Source organism: Gigantopelta aegis, chromosome 8 (assembly GCF_016097555.1).
Source record: "Gigantopelta aegis isolate Gae_Host chromosome 8, Gae_host_genome, whole genome shotgun sequence".
Taxonomy (NCBI): Eukaryota; Metazoa; Mollusca; class Gastropoda; order Neomphalida; family Peltospiridae; genus Gigantopelta; species Gigantopelta aegis.
Window position 1 is genome coordinate 26,358,696 of NC_054706.1, and position 20,052 is coordinate 26,378,747.

General features: G+C 37.1%; 1 protein-coding gene across 1 annotated transcript; it reads left to right on the top strand.

The window, feature by feature from the left end:
• Positions 1-1,510: 1,510 nt before the first annotated feature.
• LOC121379089 (S-adenosylmethionine synthase-like) lies at positions 1,511-19,771 on the top strand. Its single transcript, XM_041507553.1, has 7 exons — positions 1,511-1,727; positions 12,731-12,931; positions 14,906-15,009; positions 16,731-16,874; positions 18,011-18,229; positions 18,516-18,698; positions 19,634-19,771. The coding sequence occupies exons 1-7, from the start codon at positions 1,616-1,618 to the stop codon at positions 19,769-19,771; spliced, it is 1,101 nt and encodes a 366-aa protein (XP_041363487.1). The 5' UTR covers positions 1,511-1,615.
• The last annotated feature ends 281 nt before the right edge of the window (positions 19,772-20,052 follow it).

Here is a 20,052-nt window from a genome sequence, read left to right on the forward strand (position 1 = left end):
ACGGTTCGTGGGGGGCCAACCCCGGTGGCTAAACCACCGGCAGCGGCTCCTTCTGCTTCGCCGTTTCCTGTAGTTTCCACCGGAAAGAAGGAAGGGAAGCCAGTTCCGATCGGCCCATCTCCCGCTCCGGAGGCGGTCCGAGACGAGGCTAGTATCACTAGGACTCCGGCTCGTTCCAGCACTTCGCCTCGTCATACTATGGATAGTATTGACGTGTCACCAATTTTACCGGTGTCACCAATGGCTATCCCGGACCGCCAAGGAGCTGTTGGGAAGCGCAAGGCAGAGGTGGCGACCACTGTACCAACTACAAGAACCCCACCAAAACAACCTCCGCCACCACCAGAAGGTGCAGAGTCCGGTGAATCCATGGACTCCTGGACTCTGCACGGGAAACTGGATCGCCGCTATTCCAAGTGCGCTGTCATTGATGTCCTGGACACCAAGCACCTCTTGGCAGCGCCCCGTTGCCGTAACTTTGAGGACATCCCGAACTCAGACGGCGAATACGAGATGCACCCGGTGACCTTTAAGGATGGGAGGTCGGCTGTGAGTATTACTCATCATCTGGACAACCGCTACAGCCAGGCTCTACTGTTTGCTGAGATGGACAACATATCGATTCATCGCCTGATGAAGAAGGTGTTCCACAAACAGTATCCTGTGATCACTAGACTGCTAGCGAAGCCGGATATACACCAGCTGATCCCCCATCTGGACACCAGGGTGTGGCTCTCCTCCCCCTAGTCAATCTTTCCTCCGTGAGTACTAACCTCATTTATTGGGCTAGTTAGACTTTAAACGTTTTGGAAGCAGTTCTAAATTCTTATGTTTATTTTTTTATAAATAGTCTAACGTATTTTATTTTGGCGCCCGTTCAATTGCTCAAAATCACCTTAAAAACTTTTCGGCCGAGCAGTCTTAACTATTTTTGGCTAAAAATTTAGAGTCCAGACATGTTTCGGTATGCAGTACTCTTTGTAGACTTAGGTAAAAAACAGGCTTCACCGAGGAATCGAAATTCAGCCAATCAGAACACGGCTCCCACTCGGTGTTACTTCAAGTTTATGAAGTGTCTGCTATTTGGTCCGCGCTCACTAAATGGCTTTTTTCCAAATTCCGCCCACCTCAAACTTACCCCCCCCCCCCCCCGCTCCGGAGTCAGTCACTGGCGAAGTCAGAGGCTAATTCCGTAGTGGGCGTGCCTGAACCTCTGTGGATAGGGGCACGTAAATATAGTTGCCCGTTGCCCGTAGTCATACCTGGAACAGGCGAAGTTGACGATTCAAGGGTCTGCAGTTAGATTGTAGCCAGGTATTTTTTTCAAGAAATACCAAATATACAGTTAGTTCCGTAGAAAAACGATTCGGAAGGACTTTCCTTTGGCACTGTCACTAACCCTAACCTTAACCCTAACTTAATGATAAGTATTTATAATGTTTATTATTATAGCCTACGCTACGTGACAGTGCCAAAGGAAAGTCCTACCAACGATTCAGTTTAGGACATAACCATAACGAGTTTTTAGATTTCCGGGTGTTATTGTCTATTTGATCCCGCTAACGCCTTCAGAACCATTTTCGTTGGCGGAGGAATATACAAGAAAAGAATAAACATGGCCGCCGCTACTAATACTGACATCAAGCGGGTTTCTTCAACGATCTGGTCTGATAACGTCTCTGGAACCTTCTTGTTTACGTCCGAATCTGTCGGCGAAGGACATCCAGGTTAATATAAATTATTATTTTTTTAATAACTGGAAACGATGTCCGAAAAAGTGCTTTTTACGTTCTGTATTGCCAATGTCCCTAATTCCGTTATGCTTTAAACTCCGTGAGGTTTGATTTCTTGTGTACATTTCGCCTAGTGGCCATCAGGTTGACTACCGTCTGCTAGTCTTAGTTCATGAATATTTGGAATGCCTTGGCCGACATAAATAATTGAGTTGATCGATATTCGTATTCAAAGTAAAAAAAAAAGTATTGTTTTGTTGTTTATTATCCGAATCAAATTGTTAACAACTACGAAAAATTACTCTCCTACCTTTAATTCTCGGAACCGGCGTGACGTCACACGGCCTAGTTACCGATCATCCGGGTCTTTTGGGGTGAAGCAAAGCCTTAGTGATTACTGGTTTACATAGAATAAAGTTATCATAGTTGCAATACGTCTTGTATTATAACAGCTTGGGTTGCCATATAAGAGAAACGAACAACGGGAATCTGAATTAGTATAATCTATATTTAGTACCAATGTGTTTCCGTGTACTTTGAATGTCGAGGGGACAGGGCAGGTTGGGCAGAATATAAATTTTGTTGATGCAAATTTTCAGGTAATGTTAATTATAAATTTTAACAATTTTGAAATGATAAGATAATTATTAATATAATAATTATGATGTGGGCTACAAAATATATAATTTGTATTTATAATAAAATTTGTATGCATGATTAAGTTAATTATTTTTATGATTTAATAATTATTTTATTTCCAAATAATATGTAATAATTAAACAATGGCAAAGTTGTTACTTTACAACTTCAAAATTACAATAGTATTATTGTCATATCTTGTTATATAGATGTATTGGCAATAGTATAATGTTCCACTGAATACATTCTTTTATTCTTAAAACAAAATACTGTGTCGTGAAATAATGAAAATTGAAATGCTTTTGTTTTTACAGATTGCAAAATTACCACATGATGTTGCCCTTCCTTACCGGTTGAATGCAGGCAAAAAAAAATAGCAATAATAAAATATAGCCATCCTCAGACCTTGACATCTAGGGGGAGCAATATCTCTCTCTACTTACCCATCACACCTGAGATTAGTTCAAGGAGAATAATATATAGTTTCCTTTGGCATGTGAATTTATATACATGTATCAATATGGTAATATTTTAAATTGCCCCCCATAAAAGACATTAGGGAGCAAATAATCAGTTCCCTCAGTTATTTTCATGTCGAGGTCTACAACCTAATAAAACATAAGTGTTACCTCGTCGAACAAACATGCAAATGTTTTAATAATAGGGTTTAACCTGGTATATTTAGTAATAAAACACAAAAACTTACCTGAGTAAATAATGGTTAATATATATATATATATATATATATATATATATATATATATATATATATATATATATTGGTGTTGTTTTATATCTAGTCACAATGGATATTGCAGATATTTTCTTGTTCAGTCTTGTGCTGTATTGGAATTGTTATTGCAGTTCAATTTAAGTAATATCTACAAAACTAATTTTTAATAGTATACAATGTACAGCTGGAGAAAGGAGGCAAATATGGTTGTTAATAAACTGATCTATATCGGTATGCCTTCTACTAGACTACACATATTTAACCTAAGTTGCTTTTAACCCAGGTTAAATTACCTCATGTAGATGCACTTATGTAGCATATTCAAGGAAAATATATGAATGAGATGGTTAAATGCTATATTCTTCATGTCAAACAGTGTTTTCAAAATGGGGAAACAAATATCGGATATGGCAGTTGATCATTCATTTTATTGCAGGTAATTGCTAAAGCAGATTACACACACAAACACACACACACACACACACTGAACTGTAGAATACCATGAAACTACATATATATGTAAAAAGGTAAGTCCTCTAACTTGAACAAGCAAAATGTACCACAACCACCAAATTATATTGATCCACAATAGAATAGATTTTTATGTATTTTAGATTTATGTATGTGTGTATGTATGTATGTATATGTATACATATATATAGATAGATATATACTCTTCAAAAAAAGAAACGCAAAAGGGTACAAATGGGTTATAACTCCGATTTTATGTTTCCTACCGGTTCATGCTTTGTGAATATAAGGTCATTGCATGTCCCAAACACATTCCCACGGTTACATTCGATAAAACGCAGCTACTGTACAATAAAGTTCCAAAATGTGAATATTCGCAAAAACGCAGCCACGTGCAAACCTTGTCACCACTGCACGTGCGTTGTCTGCACGTGCAACATGAACACCGACAGTATAAAAGTGCAGGGTGTTCGCTTGCTGGCCTCTGTATCTGGCCGACAGTTGACAATCCAGGACATGCCACGTCTCAGTGAACCGCAGAGAAACAATGCCATCGGCCGACTAGACGCAGGCGAATCCAGAACGGCCGTTGCCAGGGCATTCCATGTGTCCCCAAGCACCATCTCCAGACTGTGGGACCGTTACCAGCAACATGGATCAACACGTGACCTCCCAAGATCCGGTCGACCACGGGTCACTACCCCCGGGCAGGACCGCTACATCCGGGTACGCCACCTTCGGGAACGATTGACTACTGCCACCTCCACAGCCGCAGCAATACCAGGTTTGCGCAGGATATCCGACCAGACCGTACGGAACCGCCTACGTGAGGTAGGAATTCGTGCCAGACGTCCAGTTCGAGGTGTCATTTTAACACCACAACACCGTCGACTCCGACTGCAGTGGTGCCAGATTCATCGACAATGGCCTCAACTGCGATGGAGACAGGTGTGGTTCAGTGACGAGTCCCGATTTCTGCTCCGACGTCATGATGGAAGATGTCGCGTGTATAGGCGTCGTGGTGAACGTTATGCGGCAAACTGCGTGCAGGAAGTGGACAGATTCGGCGGGGGTAGTGTCATGGTGTGGGCAGCCATCTCACACACTGGCAGAACTGACCTGGTCCACGTGCAGGGCAACCTGAATGCACAGGGCTACATTGACCAGATCCTCCGGCCACACATCGTTCCAGTTATGGCCAACGCCAACGCAGTGTTCCAACATGACAACGCCAGGCCTCACACAGCACGTCTCACAACGGCTTTCCTACAGAACAACAACATTAATGTCCTTCCTTGGCCATCGATATCACCGGATTTGAACCCAATTGAGCATCTATGGGACGAGTTGGACCGACGCCTCCGACAGCGACAACCACAGCCCCAGACCCTGCCCGAGCTGGCAGCAGCCTTGCAGGCCGAGTGGGCCACCATCCCCCGGGACGTCATCCGTACTCTGGTTGCTTCAATGGGCAGGCGGTGCCAGGCAGTTGTCAACACACGCGGAGGCCACACCCGGTATTGACTCCAGATGACCTTGACCTTGGTGGTGTGTCCTATCACTTACTCACAATGGACTAGAGTGAATTGTGAACAATCCTGCAACATTTGGTAATTATCGGACTCACCATTCAATAATTAAATCAATTCTCCAAATGTTACGACAATGTGGTTTTGCGTTTCTTCTTTTGAAGAGTATATATACACGCACACACACACACACACACACTTTATATATATACTGAAACAAAGGCACACACACATTATTTACCCTCTGCACCAAAGTAAATACTAAACACGGAGAGAACGGGGGGGGGGGGGGGACGACCTATATTTTCTTACTGCAGGCCTGCTACAGACACATTTGCAAAAAAATTATAATAATTAAAGTTTAAACAAGAATTTAGGCCTATATTATAATTATTATTATTATATGTGTGTAATTTAGCAGTATAAACTTTTATTTTAAAATTAAAAAATAAATAAATAAGATGTAGTAGCTGTAGTATGGCAAAATAAATACAAGTATAGATAATATCCAAGCAACTATGATTAAATGAAAAATAAAGACCACACAAATTTAATGATAAAGGAATATACTCTTTATTCAAGAACTGGATGCATCGTTTTGTTGGGTTTTTTTTCATGGAAGACGATGGAATTGTGTATTTTATTTACAGTATAATGTTTGATTTTTATCACTGCACATGCTTTAACCATTTTGTTTGCTAAATTAATCTCTGTTGGTGTCAACAAGCAACAACATTAAAGTCAACGTAGTCGCATTCTGTGAGGGAAGCCATAAAATTCCATCAGGTTTGTCGTTTTAATGACCCTACCCACAAGCGGCGACTAGTCTCTTCTTTTGGAAATTTGTAAAACGATATTTTTTTTAACATCATGTTATGGTTTATGCAGCCAACTGCACAACATGTTTTAGGCATCGTGACCGTTAACTGTTGTAAATGATCGACCAAAGTTGCCTCATTTCACTATCAAACCATACGTAACTAAGGAGAAGCTTCACGCGTCACGTGATAAACAATGGCAGCCAGGGGTCGAAGTACCTGTATGTTCGGTTCCGAGAATTGCCGTTATATTTCCTCCAGAGTTTGTCCAGACAGAAATCTTGAAAAAACCATTACAATGACACAGATTCCACATACCAGATGATAACTATGTCACCTATATCGACTTCGCTGTGAGTGTATGGGGCAAAAAGCATGTAATTTTGTGTCAGCTGCCATTTTGACTTTTTATGGAATATTCTTCAAGAGGGGTGAAAGGATAGGACTTAATCTAACAACGTCATAACATGTTATAATATAAAAGCAAACGTGATGACGTCATATTATTTTTTTAATTATTATTATTATTTTTTTAATGATACCACTAGAGATCATTGATTTCATATTAATTGTGTCACATACTTTGGAGGCTTTCACCCCTTTTAAAGAGCATTCCATAAATGAGAAACATGGCAGATGGCAGAAAACTGCATGCATTTTTTCTTGTGCACTCTCAGCAAAGACGATATCGGCGACATCGTTGCAGTCTCTTGTGTGGAATCTGTATATTTGTAGTGTTTTTTTTGCAATTTGTGTCTGGACAAACTTTAGAGGAAATCTAACAGCAATTAAAGGTAGGAGAGTAATTTTTTGTAGTTGTTAACAATTTGGTTCGGACAATAGTTTTAAAACGAAATAGTTGCCTGTTTAACCACAAACGAGAAAGACTGTTTTTCTTAGATTTTTAGGAATTAATGATTACATCATCAGTGAACGAAAAGCTGTTCGTTAATTTAAGGTAAAAATATAGACCTGTCTATTAAGGTCAACAACAGTCACTTCCTTGTTTTAGCTTCGTACACAATGAATATAAATATCTTACCGTAATTTCACTTGAAATCCATATTTCGCAAAAGGTACAACTTTTAATCACAAGATTTTCTTCAAACACATTTGATTGCATTAGTAATGTTCAAAAAAAATAATTTCAATAGCAATTTTGCATTGGGATTTTTCCAGCATTCTTAAAAACGGAAATGTCATGTACTCAGTTTTAGCAGGGCTTGCGGTGTCGTTCGACAAAGTCGCCAATAGACCTCTTTCACATTTTACTGCGCAGGTGCCGGTTGTAGGGTAACTCGAGGACGGGTCATTCCATGTCAAATCAACAAATATTTGAGGTCGCCCACGCACTTCGGTCTCAGATTCACTTGAAATTTGTACCAAACCTGCCTCAGTTATCCACATGAACAAATCTCAGGTTTGAGTTCTGTATTTCAAATAGCTTTGAAGTAATTGACATTTTCCTAACTATGGTAAGAGTTAAATTTAGGAAAATATCAATTACTTCAAAGCTATTTGAAATACAGAGATCTCGCAAAAATACACCTGTGGACAAGTTGGTGGGCATAGACAATGGGAGGCCACACAATAGGAATGTGAATATCTCCATGATTAATTATTCTATCAGTAGGGAACCCGAAAATTCTGTCAACATCCAACAAGACTTATTGGAGACATTTGTGAATTATTGCTTATCACGAAATAAAAAAATATTTTGTTGTTAACGCCCAACAAACCATTGGTTCAGATTCGTATGCAGTAAATATCGGATATGAGCTGAAATAATATTAATGTGTGCGCGCGTGTATGTATGCCGATATTTATTGTATTTAACATAATTTAAATATTTATAAAACATTATACAGATAAATACATTCAGGATTCTTGTCGGGATTTCTTTTCACCAAGTTATTTAATATTTTGTTCGGTATTTGGAATAAAATTAAATGATACATATGAAAGTTGAGCTATGGTATATAAAACATTAGAATCAGTCTATAGTGGAGGGATACAGTCTAGTTGGTGGGGGGGGGGGGGCAAAAGCCATATTTAAAACCGGGTTTATAAAAGTGGGGCTATAGTCCCCCTCCCCCCTCCGACTTCTTGGTTACCGACCTGAGAATGGTCAGAAATGTAACTATTGCATATACAGCTATTTAAATTCGAAGCAAGATTATTTAACCTAAGAAAGATTTTAGTAGTATTATGTAGATCAAACTCCTGAGCTCTGTATATTAATACATTTTGTAAATTGAACCCAATTATTGTAATACATTTCCAATGGGTTGCCCTTATATTGTAGTATATGCATTATGGGATGGGACAAGGGCCGTTAAAAATTAGGGTAAAAACAAATGTCTGCATTACGTTAATGTTGAATGGTCCTTTGTTGATCTTTGAGGGGCATGACGATGCCCAGTGCAGGGCACAATATTTCATGCGAACCGCCGTTCTGTTCGCGTGTTGGTTACGCAAACTTAAATTTACGCGAACCGCAAATTGGTTACGTCGTAACCTGTAGATATTCAGAAATTAAAACTTGCACACTTCACGATTACTGGAAGTTTTTCACGTAAACATACTACTAGAATTCCGGCAAATGTTTTATGCTGATTTTTAGATACGTAATGAGCAGCAAACCAGTAGATAACCTTATACTGCAACTGTTGTAATTTGCGACCATTCTAAACTATAGTCCGTTCCATTACCTGCAAACATGTTTCTTGTAAAGTAAATAATTTCAGTACAAATTTATGTGTGCAATTCACAAATCAATCGGCTTAAAAGTAAATACGTCTGTAGTAAATTTCATAGTATGAAAAAAAGTGTTAACTGTGGGGCTGACTATAAATCCTCGGTATATAGTCGAGCCAAAAGTTTATTAAAAAATGTGCACAGACCGCCGGGGACGGCTAAATTATCTGCTGCTATTTTATCTCTAAAGGAATATTATAGACATAATATTGAATTGCCTATAATTTTACAATGTTGAAAACTTTAACGTAAACAGGAATCCAAAAGTGTGACATCCAGTAGCTGATGATTAACATATCAATGTGCTCTAGTGGTGTCATTGACACCCCCCCCCCCCCCCAATAACAATAAGTAATGCAAAATCTTGCACTTTTAATACCCCGCTCTCTCTCACACTCGCAATAGAATATCAGGCTTTTACGTTTTGATAACGTGGTTATTTGGCGAGGTTTAGACAACAGTGTAACATGCGACCTTCAGCTAGCCTGTTACACTGTAATGTTTTTAATAGCAACCAGCATTTTTACTGAAAATTGCAGTTCCATTTTTGGGGGTACCCCGCATTAGTTTCAACCTCTGGTATATACTGCATAACAACTGTATAACAAATAAAAGTGTATTTATTTATTGTCAATGGATAATAGTATTTGCACAAATAATCAATGTCACATATTACTACCAATCACACCCACAGCTGCTTTTACTCCGTAAATATTTGACGGTGCACGTCGAACTTTGACGCGGATCTCTCTTCTTTGGTACTATGCAACCTGTAATAGCATGCTATAAAAATGGCTGACGTTCATATTATCACTATAGCCGATGAATATATACTTACGTTCATTCACATGGTTATCGTCTGCTATTGCATTTCCGGAAGAAAGAATGTTCACCCTGTCGCATATGTTCAAAATACGTTGGGAAAATCTATATTCAGTTTAAACGAGTATGGTAACTGAATACATACACTGGTCGAATGCTGGGTACTGGTCGAATACTGGGGTCACTGCCCTATGCATATTCAACGATATATTAGGCACATTATTGTTTAATATCAGCAAGTACAATCGTAAAGTTAATTAATAAAATGCTTAAATGTGACGGCTATTATATATAAAGGGTGCAGCCATTTTGTACCATCCCAGTGAATACGCCCTCTGGCAAGTTGGTGGTTACGTAATACCTAACGTGTCACGTCAGGAATTAGTATTCGAACTGAAGAAACAAAAAATACCTGATTTTTGCGGATGCATCGCAATGTTCTGTAATAATATCCATCCCAGTAAGCCGGCAACAAGTATATATTATTTTTCAATACAAATAAGCCACCACTGTCAAAGTGTTGAAATAACTGTATTATGTTTTGTACATAACTTAACCCACTTGGATATAGTGAAGAGATTAAAGATATAGAGGATAATAAACGAGTTATCAGTTATTATCAAATTTATGTCCCGAGTGAAATAATTTTCAGTTGTCACGAGCTTTAGCGAGTGACAAATGAAAATTATTTCACGAGGGACATAAATTTGATAATAACTGGTACTGAGTTTGTTATTCTATTTATTACCTCGGCTATTTTTTCTCTAAAAGCCTTTATTTTCGACGCACATGCACGAAGGCCAACCTGTATAGGAATGATGAAAACCACTTTACGCACTGTTCTGAGAATTACTATAACGTTGTAATTTAATCACATTCATAGATAATTTTAAAAAACACAAGTTCTCTTTATTCTGCTTCCAAATCTATAATGAATTGCATTAAAATGACATTTTGTTATTAATGTAACACCAAAAACAGAGACCCGTAAAGGCAAACTCTTTAAACTACATGACGTCATTTTGTGTGTTTGTCAAATCGTGATGACGTCATATTTAGTACCGACAAAGTCATTGGTTTTTAAGCGTCAAATTGTCCAATAGTATTGTTCGTTAGACCAATGCAGAATATTTCTCACTGAGAAAATATGGAAAATATTTTCCCTGTTATGAGTGACCGCTGGGGTAATAAACATGCATATAGGCCTGTGATATCATAACAATATCTGGAGGGGTAGCACAGTGTCTGGTGGGACTGGAGTTTTATCTTTATATAAAGCAGAAAAGAAAAAAATGTAATAAGAGCAGAAAATCTAATGTTTATAAAGAAGGAAGTGGGTGGGAGACAATTGTTACATAACTTTAGAGGGATGAGTATTGCCATCATTACAAAATGTAATGGGGCAGAGTAAAAAAAAAAAGAAAGTCAGATGTAATTGTTGAACATCTCCATAATTGGACATATATAAACTCCTTTTGTCGTTTTCAAATTAGTTTGATGTCTCATCATATGTTTTTAAAAATTGTAATAAAAACAAAAGGGCATTGGGTCCTGTTCTGGACTACATTTATTCCAGCATTTTACACATATATTTAGAAAGATACTGAATGATAACTTGTTAGGTTATTAAATATGTAAACATTATTTACCAGTACTTACCATTTCACACTTATGTGTGCAAAAATATATGTATAGTGTATATCTTAGTCCGGTGAATCTTTTTGGGGAACATAGGGCCTATATATTGGATCAGATTTCACTTGCTTCTTTCAAATTACAGAAAAACATACAATTTATATCATTATCTGATGCATACACAAAGTAAAACTGCCTCTTTTGTGATATATACCACTCGTGGTGTACTGACTTCAATGAGCCCATCGATGGGGATTGACCCTAGACTGACCACACATTATACAAGCGCTTTACCACTGGGTTACAGCCAGCCCTAGACATCAGCAGCATTTCATTATTAGATTAGTAAAAAAAATAGATCCTCTAAAACAATGTCATACAAGACGTAAACTGAATAATAAGTATATATTTAAATTTTTAGCATGTAATATATTATCATAAAGAACAGGATTAAAAACTAAATATTTTGACTGTCAAAATGTAATTGGCGAATATATATTTAGATTGGCGAAAGAAACTGAAGATTGGTGAATTTTTTGGCGAACAAAAATAGCCACCCAGGGCTAGCCCTGTTATGGTTATTGTAAGGAGATGCAAAGTGACGTCATTGGAATGGTGGAATAATGATGTCCTTCAAATTCAAAATTAGCTATATTAGCTATATTATTACAATGCTCCACCACATTAAAATAAAAACTGGTCTACTAACCTTGACTCCTGTCAGATTTCTATGACACTGTTTACAGGTATTTGTTTTATTGTTCATAATTCTGGACAAATTAATTGCCATGTATATAGCCGGTCCTCATGATTTCCCAAGCGTCTATACACGTTGATTCTGCATACAATGTATAAAATGTAAGGGTACATTACACAGCCTCTGTATGTACATGTGTACATGTATATAGCGTCACCACGACTCTGATTCACTGTACATTTTAGACTTCCCTTAAAAGAGTTCCAAGATATTAAATGAAACTTACTATGGGGTTCAGTTGTCATGAGATTCCTTCCATAGTGGTTCAATTAAAATGTTTTTGTTGATACAGTAGCAAGGTTTGGTATCCCAAATGAATGTAATTTTTATTTAAATAATTCCTATTTATAGAAATAAGTAGTGCTGTAATGATAAACCGGTCGTTTTGTGTATCATGATTTTTACATATTCTCGTTTTCGTGAATCCTATTTTTAGTGGAAATAAACTAAAAACCCAGCATTTTATTAATTAGCGATGACACATGAAATGGCAGCCAGGAAAAAAATACATGCCTTTTTTCCTAGGAGATCTTATCAAAGTCGATATATGTGACTATCTAGTAGGTCATTAAAAACTTTATCTCTTCTACTTTCATTAAAAAAAACACAACATACATTTTTTATTTAAATATTATCAACTACATGTGCATTGCATTATGGTTTGTTGTATCAAAATATGACCGTAATTATAGTTGCACCCCTAGAATAAGTCCTTGTAAATTTGTGACTGTATGCCTTTTGAGACAAAGGTTAAATAAAGCATGTCTAGATAGCATTTAAAAAAAGTTTTTTCTTCTTTTGTTTTTAATTGTTAAAAATATCAATATATGTTTCAGATAAAATTTGCGATCAAATCAGCGATGCCGTATTGGATGCTCACTTAGCCAAGGACCCGTTTGCCCGAGTGTCATGTCAGGCAGCCGCTAAGACAGGAATGGTGTTTGTTTGTGGAGACATCATTTCCACGGCGGACATCAACTATCAGGAGATTATACGCAACACCATTCAGCATATTGGTTACGACAGTTCTGCTAAAGGTATGCAAAACTGCCTATTTGACTATATAATTATTATGTGTGTGTGTTTGTGCCTGTATATATCATTTTGGTATAGATCTATATATATATTCTGTATTTATGCATTTTGTTTGAATGAAAGCGACATTGTGTACTTCTTTTCAACTTCACCTGTCCTAAAACAAATGCATATTCCCCTATGGATAGTAGTCTGGTCCAAACATCCCAACAGCCAATTGGATGGCCTAAAATTCGTTTACTGTATACTTCTTCCTGTTCCAGTCATGTGACTGTAACTTCCTTCTTTTTCCTTCGCTTGTGTGGTTCGGACATCTTTCCCTTGTGCTCTGTCATAATCTGGACCATCTGTCCCAATCTCTCGATTTAATTGAGAGTTTATTGTGTGGAATACCTTCCTACACATTGCTACGATATTATTGTACATTACTATGCCTTAATTCACTTTCTATCAAGTGTTGTTTCCAAATTTATTAATTGTCACTTACGACGGAATTGTATAAAAGGAAGGAAGGAAATGTTTTATTTAACGACACACTCAACACATTTTATTTACATTTATACAGTCATCGAAATAAGTCGAGAACGGTCATTCGGGTTACCAGGAGGTGACCACATGTAAGAAAAGTCAAGAACAGTGTTTCATTCTCGACAAAAAATTTCAACATAACAGTAGTTTCATTTCTGAACGTAAACTAGGCAATGCATTCTGGACTTCCATGTTTAATTTTCTCGTAAGGAGTTGCATCGATGTTTGCACGGACTTGTGCAATTGCAAGCAATTAGTAGTCATTCTGCATTTAAGCAGCTTCCATACGATGAATTTACTTCCGCGTTTCATTTTCTCGTACATTTTCTTGCACTGATGTTCGTGTGCCCGTGTACAATTGCAAAGCAATTTCGGCAATCCATGTTTAAGCAGCACCCACTAGATAAATTTACTTCCGGATTTCGTTTCTCGTACCGATGTTCACACGTACCGATAAAATTTCAGAATCCTGTTTATAAAGTAGTGATAAATGAACAACAAATTTACTACTAATCATCCTGTACACATCTAAGGGATTGAACAGTAATGTGAATGTGATCAATTGTAAAAAAAATACATGTAACACATTAAGAACAGTGATAAGATAAAGAATGAATCATAAATACATGTATACTACAATAATCATCTGGCACACATGTAAGGGTGTTAAAAGTAGGCCTAGTAGTAACAGGAATTCAATTCTAACTTTCATATAGTTGTGGTAACCTGTAGGTTACCAGGCTATATTTTGTGGTAACCTATAAATGAGCTATCAGACACACTGCTTATTTCGATGCCTGGTTATATGGCGACAGATATTGAGAGAGGAAACCTGCTGTCTCCAGTTCATGGACTACTCTTTTCGATTAGCAGCAAGGGATCTTTTATATGCACCATCCCACAGACAGGATAGTACACACCACAGCCTTTGTTACACCAGTTGTGAAGCATTGTCTAGAACGAGGAATAATTCAATAGGTCCACTGACACAGATCGATCCTAGACCAACCGTGCATCAAGCGAACGCTTTACCACTAGGCTACATCCCGCCCAGAATTGACTCGTGTTGTTCTTTATCATTACAGATATAGATAACAATGTTGGATGTCAGTTCTACTAGAGTGATGAAATTTTGCTTAAAATGCAAGAACTTCATGACAGTGGGCTCCCATGAACTTTGTCCGGGTTGTTATTCTTCTTGTGACATTGATGCTCGATGTATCCACTGCACGCCTCTTTGATTGGCGGATTTCTGGGTCTTAGCTGAAGACCGAGTCCTTGGCGATTCTAGTGTCTGTCATCCAGCCATTGATTGTCCTACCTATTTCTTAATCAAATGTTAGGAACCCTTGTAATACTAGTTAATACTAATAGCTGGCTGTTACATATTACAGTGTTTATAAATTAATAAAAATGGTTTTAAGCTTGATTCTCTCTTGTTTTTGCAGGATTTTGTTATGAGACATGCAATGTTCTGCTTTCTCTCGAGGACCACCATCTTGATGAAATTGTTCACCGTGACAATGATGACAACCTGCCTGCCAAAGATTCAGTAAGCATTCACTGTTGAAATAAGTCTAGTACTTATTAAATATTATGCTTTGAAAGAAAAATAAGTTATTTTGCTTTGTAGACTTACCACAAGTTTTAACATATTAATTATTATTATATACATAACTGCTAAATTTAAATCCAGCATAATCTATAGATTCCTTTCCTTGTTTATGTTTATATTTATATACTGTACATCAGGAAATACTGGCAAACATAAAATATTAACAAATTTAACGAGGCTGTATAAATGCTAATGTTTCATGATGCTAATCTTGAAGTCATATGGTTTAAACAATATTTATTCCCAATTATAATGCTTGTTGGCGATTGGTCCACAGGCAAAATGCCTATATCAAGGCCTCTCCCTACAATTTGAAAACTTAATTCAGGTTTACACAAGTTGACAGACCAGTGGTAAATTCCATGATTCCAAAACTTAAAGGCATAATCCAACAGGCAAGTTTACAAATCTGTTCGCAACGCATGAAGTCAAATAAATATTTATTACCTATATGCGCATTAGGTAACAACACAAAAAAATAAAAATTTTGTTACATTCATTACAATGTAACGTCATCCCATTGGTCCAGATGTAGCAACAGGAGTTTGTTCAATTCTTGATGAACGTAAAAATTACGTCGTCAGGGAACATCAGACTTGATGACGTCATTTTATATGGGCAAGTTGTCTTATTGAGCGTTATTGTTCATGGACCAAAAGTACATGTAATTCAGAATCACATATAAAGTTTTAGTGTTATTTTTAGCAAGTATGATTCAAATTTAATTATAAGTATTGTATGAATAAAAAGATCATCCGCAAACTTATATGAGATCAGCTTTGCCGATTCACACAGTTTGCGGATGATTTTTTTGGGTTCATACCACGACGAACGTAAAAGAAATAACAGACAATCCTTAAATATACTTTAAATTAAGAAGTTAAGAACTGAGAAATATACACACCCTTACTAATACTTATCTCGTATACAACATGGCAGAATAATACCTCACTATTGTCATAGTTTAACAATGCATGTACATGTACATAATTTGTTTTTCATAATATTTATTTCAAAATAAAATGTGTTCCATCAAATAAGATCTTCAGATTACACAATTGTAAAACTTTTTCCCATAGTATTTGACATGCCAAACGTTTTTTTTTTTAATCATGAGCAATATACTGTGAAATATACTTATGAAAACTACATTATAGCCCTTAATGAATAATAAAGTTTTTGTTTTTTAAATCATTAAACAATACGAGGTATTTATCATTAAATAATGAATAAGTAGATTTTTTTTTCTGTCACTGATTAATAATGTTTGAGTAGAGTTAAAACCTGATGAAAACAAGTGATATCCAGAAATATTCAAAACTATGACATTAATATGTCACAGAATGAGAGCAGAGTGCGCACACATGAAAGGTGGAATTTCTAACACGATCTTGTTGATTGTGGAGTGACTGGACATGCCAAAAGATTTAGTAGCCCGGCGGACTACCGGGTTTAGACGACTGGTAGTCCAAGAGAGAAATTGTTAGCAAAAACACCCCGGTCTACCACTATGCACTACGGTCGAGCCCTGGTATTAATATACCCTACTGGGACCAAAAATGTTTCTTACCTCACTTATATGCCACTAAATTTTATGGTCGCTAATATTTTATGATTTACAGTATTATATTTATATATATTGTTTTACATATTTGTAGGGCATGGTGTTTGGATACGCCACTGATGAGACGGAGGAATGTATACCACTGACCGCATTACTATCTCATAAACTCAATGCCAAGCTTGCCGAGCTCCGCAGAAATGGAGAATTGAGCTGGGCCAGACCTGACTCAAAGACTCAGGTAAAACAATTGGATGTCAAACATATGGTCATTTTGACACAGTCATAGAGAAGAAACCCGCTACATTTTTTACATTGTGGTATGTAATATCCTGTCTGTGGGATGGTGCATATAAAAGATTCCTTGCTGCTAAACGAAAAGAGTAGCCTATGAAGTAGCGACAGTGGGTTTCCTCTCTCAATATCTGTGTGGTCCTTAATCATATGTCTGATGCCATATAACCATAAAATAAAATGTGTTGAGTGCGTTGTTAAATAAAACATTTCCTTCCTTCCTTCACTCAGAGTTGGGCCAATACTGGAATGAAAAATCTCTCATTGCCCAACCAATGAACCTAGCAATGCACTCATTCAGGGTTGAAGCCAATACTGGAGAAAAAAGAAATTGCCTTGCTTCATACATTGGCTCAGGTAGGACTTGGTTTAGCTGACATGATCTAAAGAGCACTTACTGTAGTTTGATTTACAGGTGACGGTAGAGTATGAGGTGGACCACGGGGCAGTGATTCCTCTGTATGCACAGGAGTGTTAATGGAATAAAAAATCTCCCATTGCCTCATGTGGGACTTGATCCCAGTTAGGTTGGTTTAGCTGACATTATCTACAGAGCACTTACTATGTGGTTTGATTTGCAGGTGATGGTATGAGGTGGACCACAGGGCAGTGATTCCTCTCTGTATACACAGGAGTGGTACTGGAATAAAAAAAATCTCCCATTGCCTCATGTGGGACTTGATCCCAGTTAGGTTGGTTTAGCTGACATTATCTACAGAGCACTTACCGTGCGGTTTGATTTGCAGGTGACGGTAGAATACGAGGCAGATGGTGGGGCAATGATTCCTCTCTGAATACACAGGAGTGTTAATGAAATAAAAAATCTCCCCGTGTCCTAGATGGGACTTGATCCCAGTTAGGTTAGTCTGGCTGACATTATCTACAGAGCACTTTCCGTGTAGTTTGATTTACAGGTGATCATAGAGTATGAGGCATACTGCGGGGGAATGATTCCCTCTCCGGATACACCGGAGTGTTACTGGAATAAAAAATGTCCCCTTACCTAGGGTGGGACTCGATCCCAGTTTTGTTTGTTTAGCTGACATTATCTACAGAGCACTTATCGTGTAGTTTGATTTACAGGTGACGATAGAGTACGAGTCAGACCGCGGGGCGATGATTCCTCTCCGGATACACACGGTGGTCATATCGATTCAGCATGACGAGGTGGTGACCCTGGAACAACTGCGCAAAGACCTCATGACGAAGGTCATTCGTACCGTGATCCCTGCCAAATATCTCGATAATGAAACAGTTTATCACTTGCAGCCGTCTGGACGGTTTATCATTGGAGGACCTCAGGTAAGTTGGTGCTTTCAATGTGTTTTGCCACACACACCCGTAAATTAACTGATCTTTGATCACACCCATGTTTTGTATAGTGATCCCTTCGTGCAAGTCTGTTCCATAGACCCCTCGTGGATCTGTAAATTCTTATTATGCCTTCCTTTGGGGATGCGCTCTCCAGTTTCACAATTACTAATATAGATTTATTTGTTGGAGTTCTGGCAAATGAAAGGTGTAACTGAACAACATCTTAGAATTTTGTCTTATAAATATCACCTATTGTTTTTAAAAATAATTTCAGAGTGATGCAGGATTGACTGGTCGGAAAATCATCGTCGACACTTATGGTGGCTGGGGTGCTCATGGTGGGGGTGCTCTGTCGGGGAAGGATCCAGTTAAAATCGACCGCTGTGCCTCGTATGCTGCTCGCTGGGTGGCACTGTCGCTCGTCAAGGCGGGATTGTGTAGGAGAATTTTAGTGCAGGTAGCAGATGCTTATTTATAATTTTTATGATTTTTTTTTTTTTTTTTTTTTTTGTGCTTTAATTGTAGTTAAGTGTAGTAGAGAATAAAAAAAATCAAAGCAGTTTATCTAGCATTTGAAACATATTGCTTTAATACAATGTTTTCAACTGTTTCAGTCCATGAAAACCCATCTCGGCCAATAATCAATTATAACAAATGAGAAAAGAGACTTTGGTCATGTATGGCTGAGTAAAATTCTGAGTTGATTTGTAATTTAAAAGGTGTTAAATCGGTTTGGGATTAGAGTCTTAAGATCTATCTGGTATAAAAGAGATGAAATTGGATTATGAAAAAAAATCTGGAAATTTTAATATTTGTGTTCGGGTACTGAGATTGGCCTTAGGTTAGAATATCACAGTATTCTAAAAATGGTGGCCCCATTTAGAATGCAAGCAGGGTATCATCCAAAACAATATTACAAGTTTTGGATGGAGAATATGAAACATTGTGGATAAACAGAGTAAAAACACTGTACAAACGATTAAAAATTTTGAATTCTTGATAAATCCAGAAAACTTTCATATCTGATATAGAAGTGTTCAGAAAACATACTTTGACAAAAGTCAGTCTTGTGTGTCTATGTTCTTGCACTTAAATATTGTGCCCTGCTCTGGATTGGGTTAATTCTTGCATACTTTATCCTTTTGTACTCTTTTTTTTATTTATTTTTTATAATGTGTTTAAATAATCTGAAATTTTTATTCATTTAAGTGGAAATGATTACTGATGCATTCAAACTGATTATAACAAAACTATTCCTGTTTATTATGTCATTTATTAAATTACAATTTTGTGCTAGCAAGAGATGACATTGTGTAATTAAAATTTGTTAGATTTTTAAAAGATAATATTAGAACTTCAGTTACTGAATTTTATTATTTTTAAAATTTTCAGATTGCTTATTCCATGGGAATCCCCGATCCAGTGTCTGTGACATTGTTTAATTACGGGACCAGCTCCAAATCTAGTGCACAACTTCTGGATATCGTCATGGATAATTTTGACTTCAGACCCAACATGATTGTCAAGTAAGTCACAGATCAGACTGGGTTTTATATAAAAATTATATAAAATTGCACAGTGAAGTGATTTTATACTAAATTTGTGACAGTTATACATCCATATATTTACAAACAATTTTTATAATTACAAAAAACAATATGACTTATTTCTAAAGTTAAAAATACACATATTAAATTAGGTTCTAATGCCCTTTCCATAACCTGTTTTATGTAATGACATAATGTTTTTAGGTTTATCGAAGAATAACATTAAAATTTGTAAGTGACGTCCAATAAAAAAAGGGTGCAGGA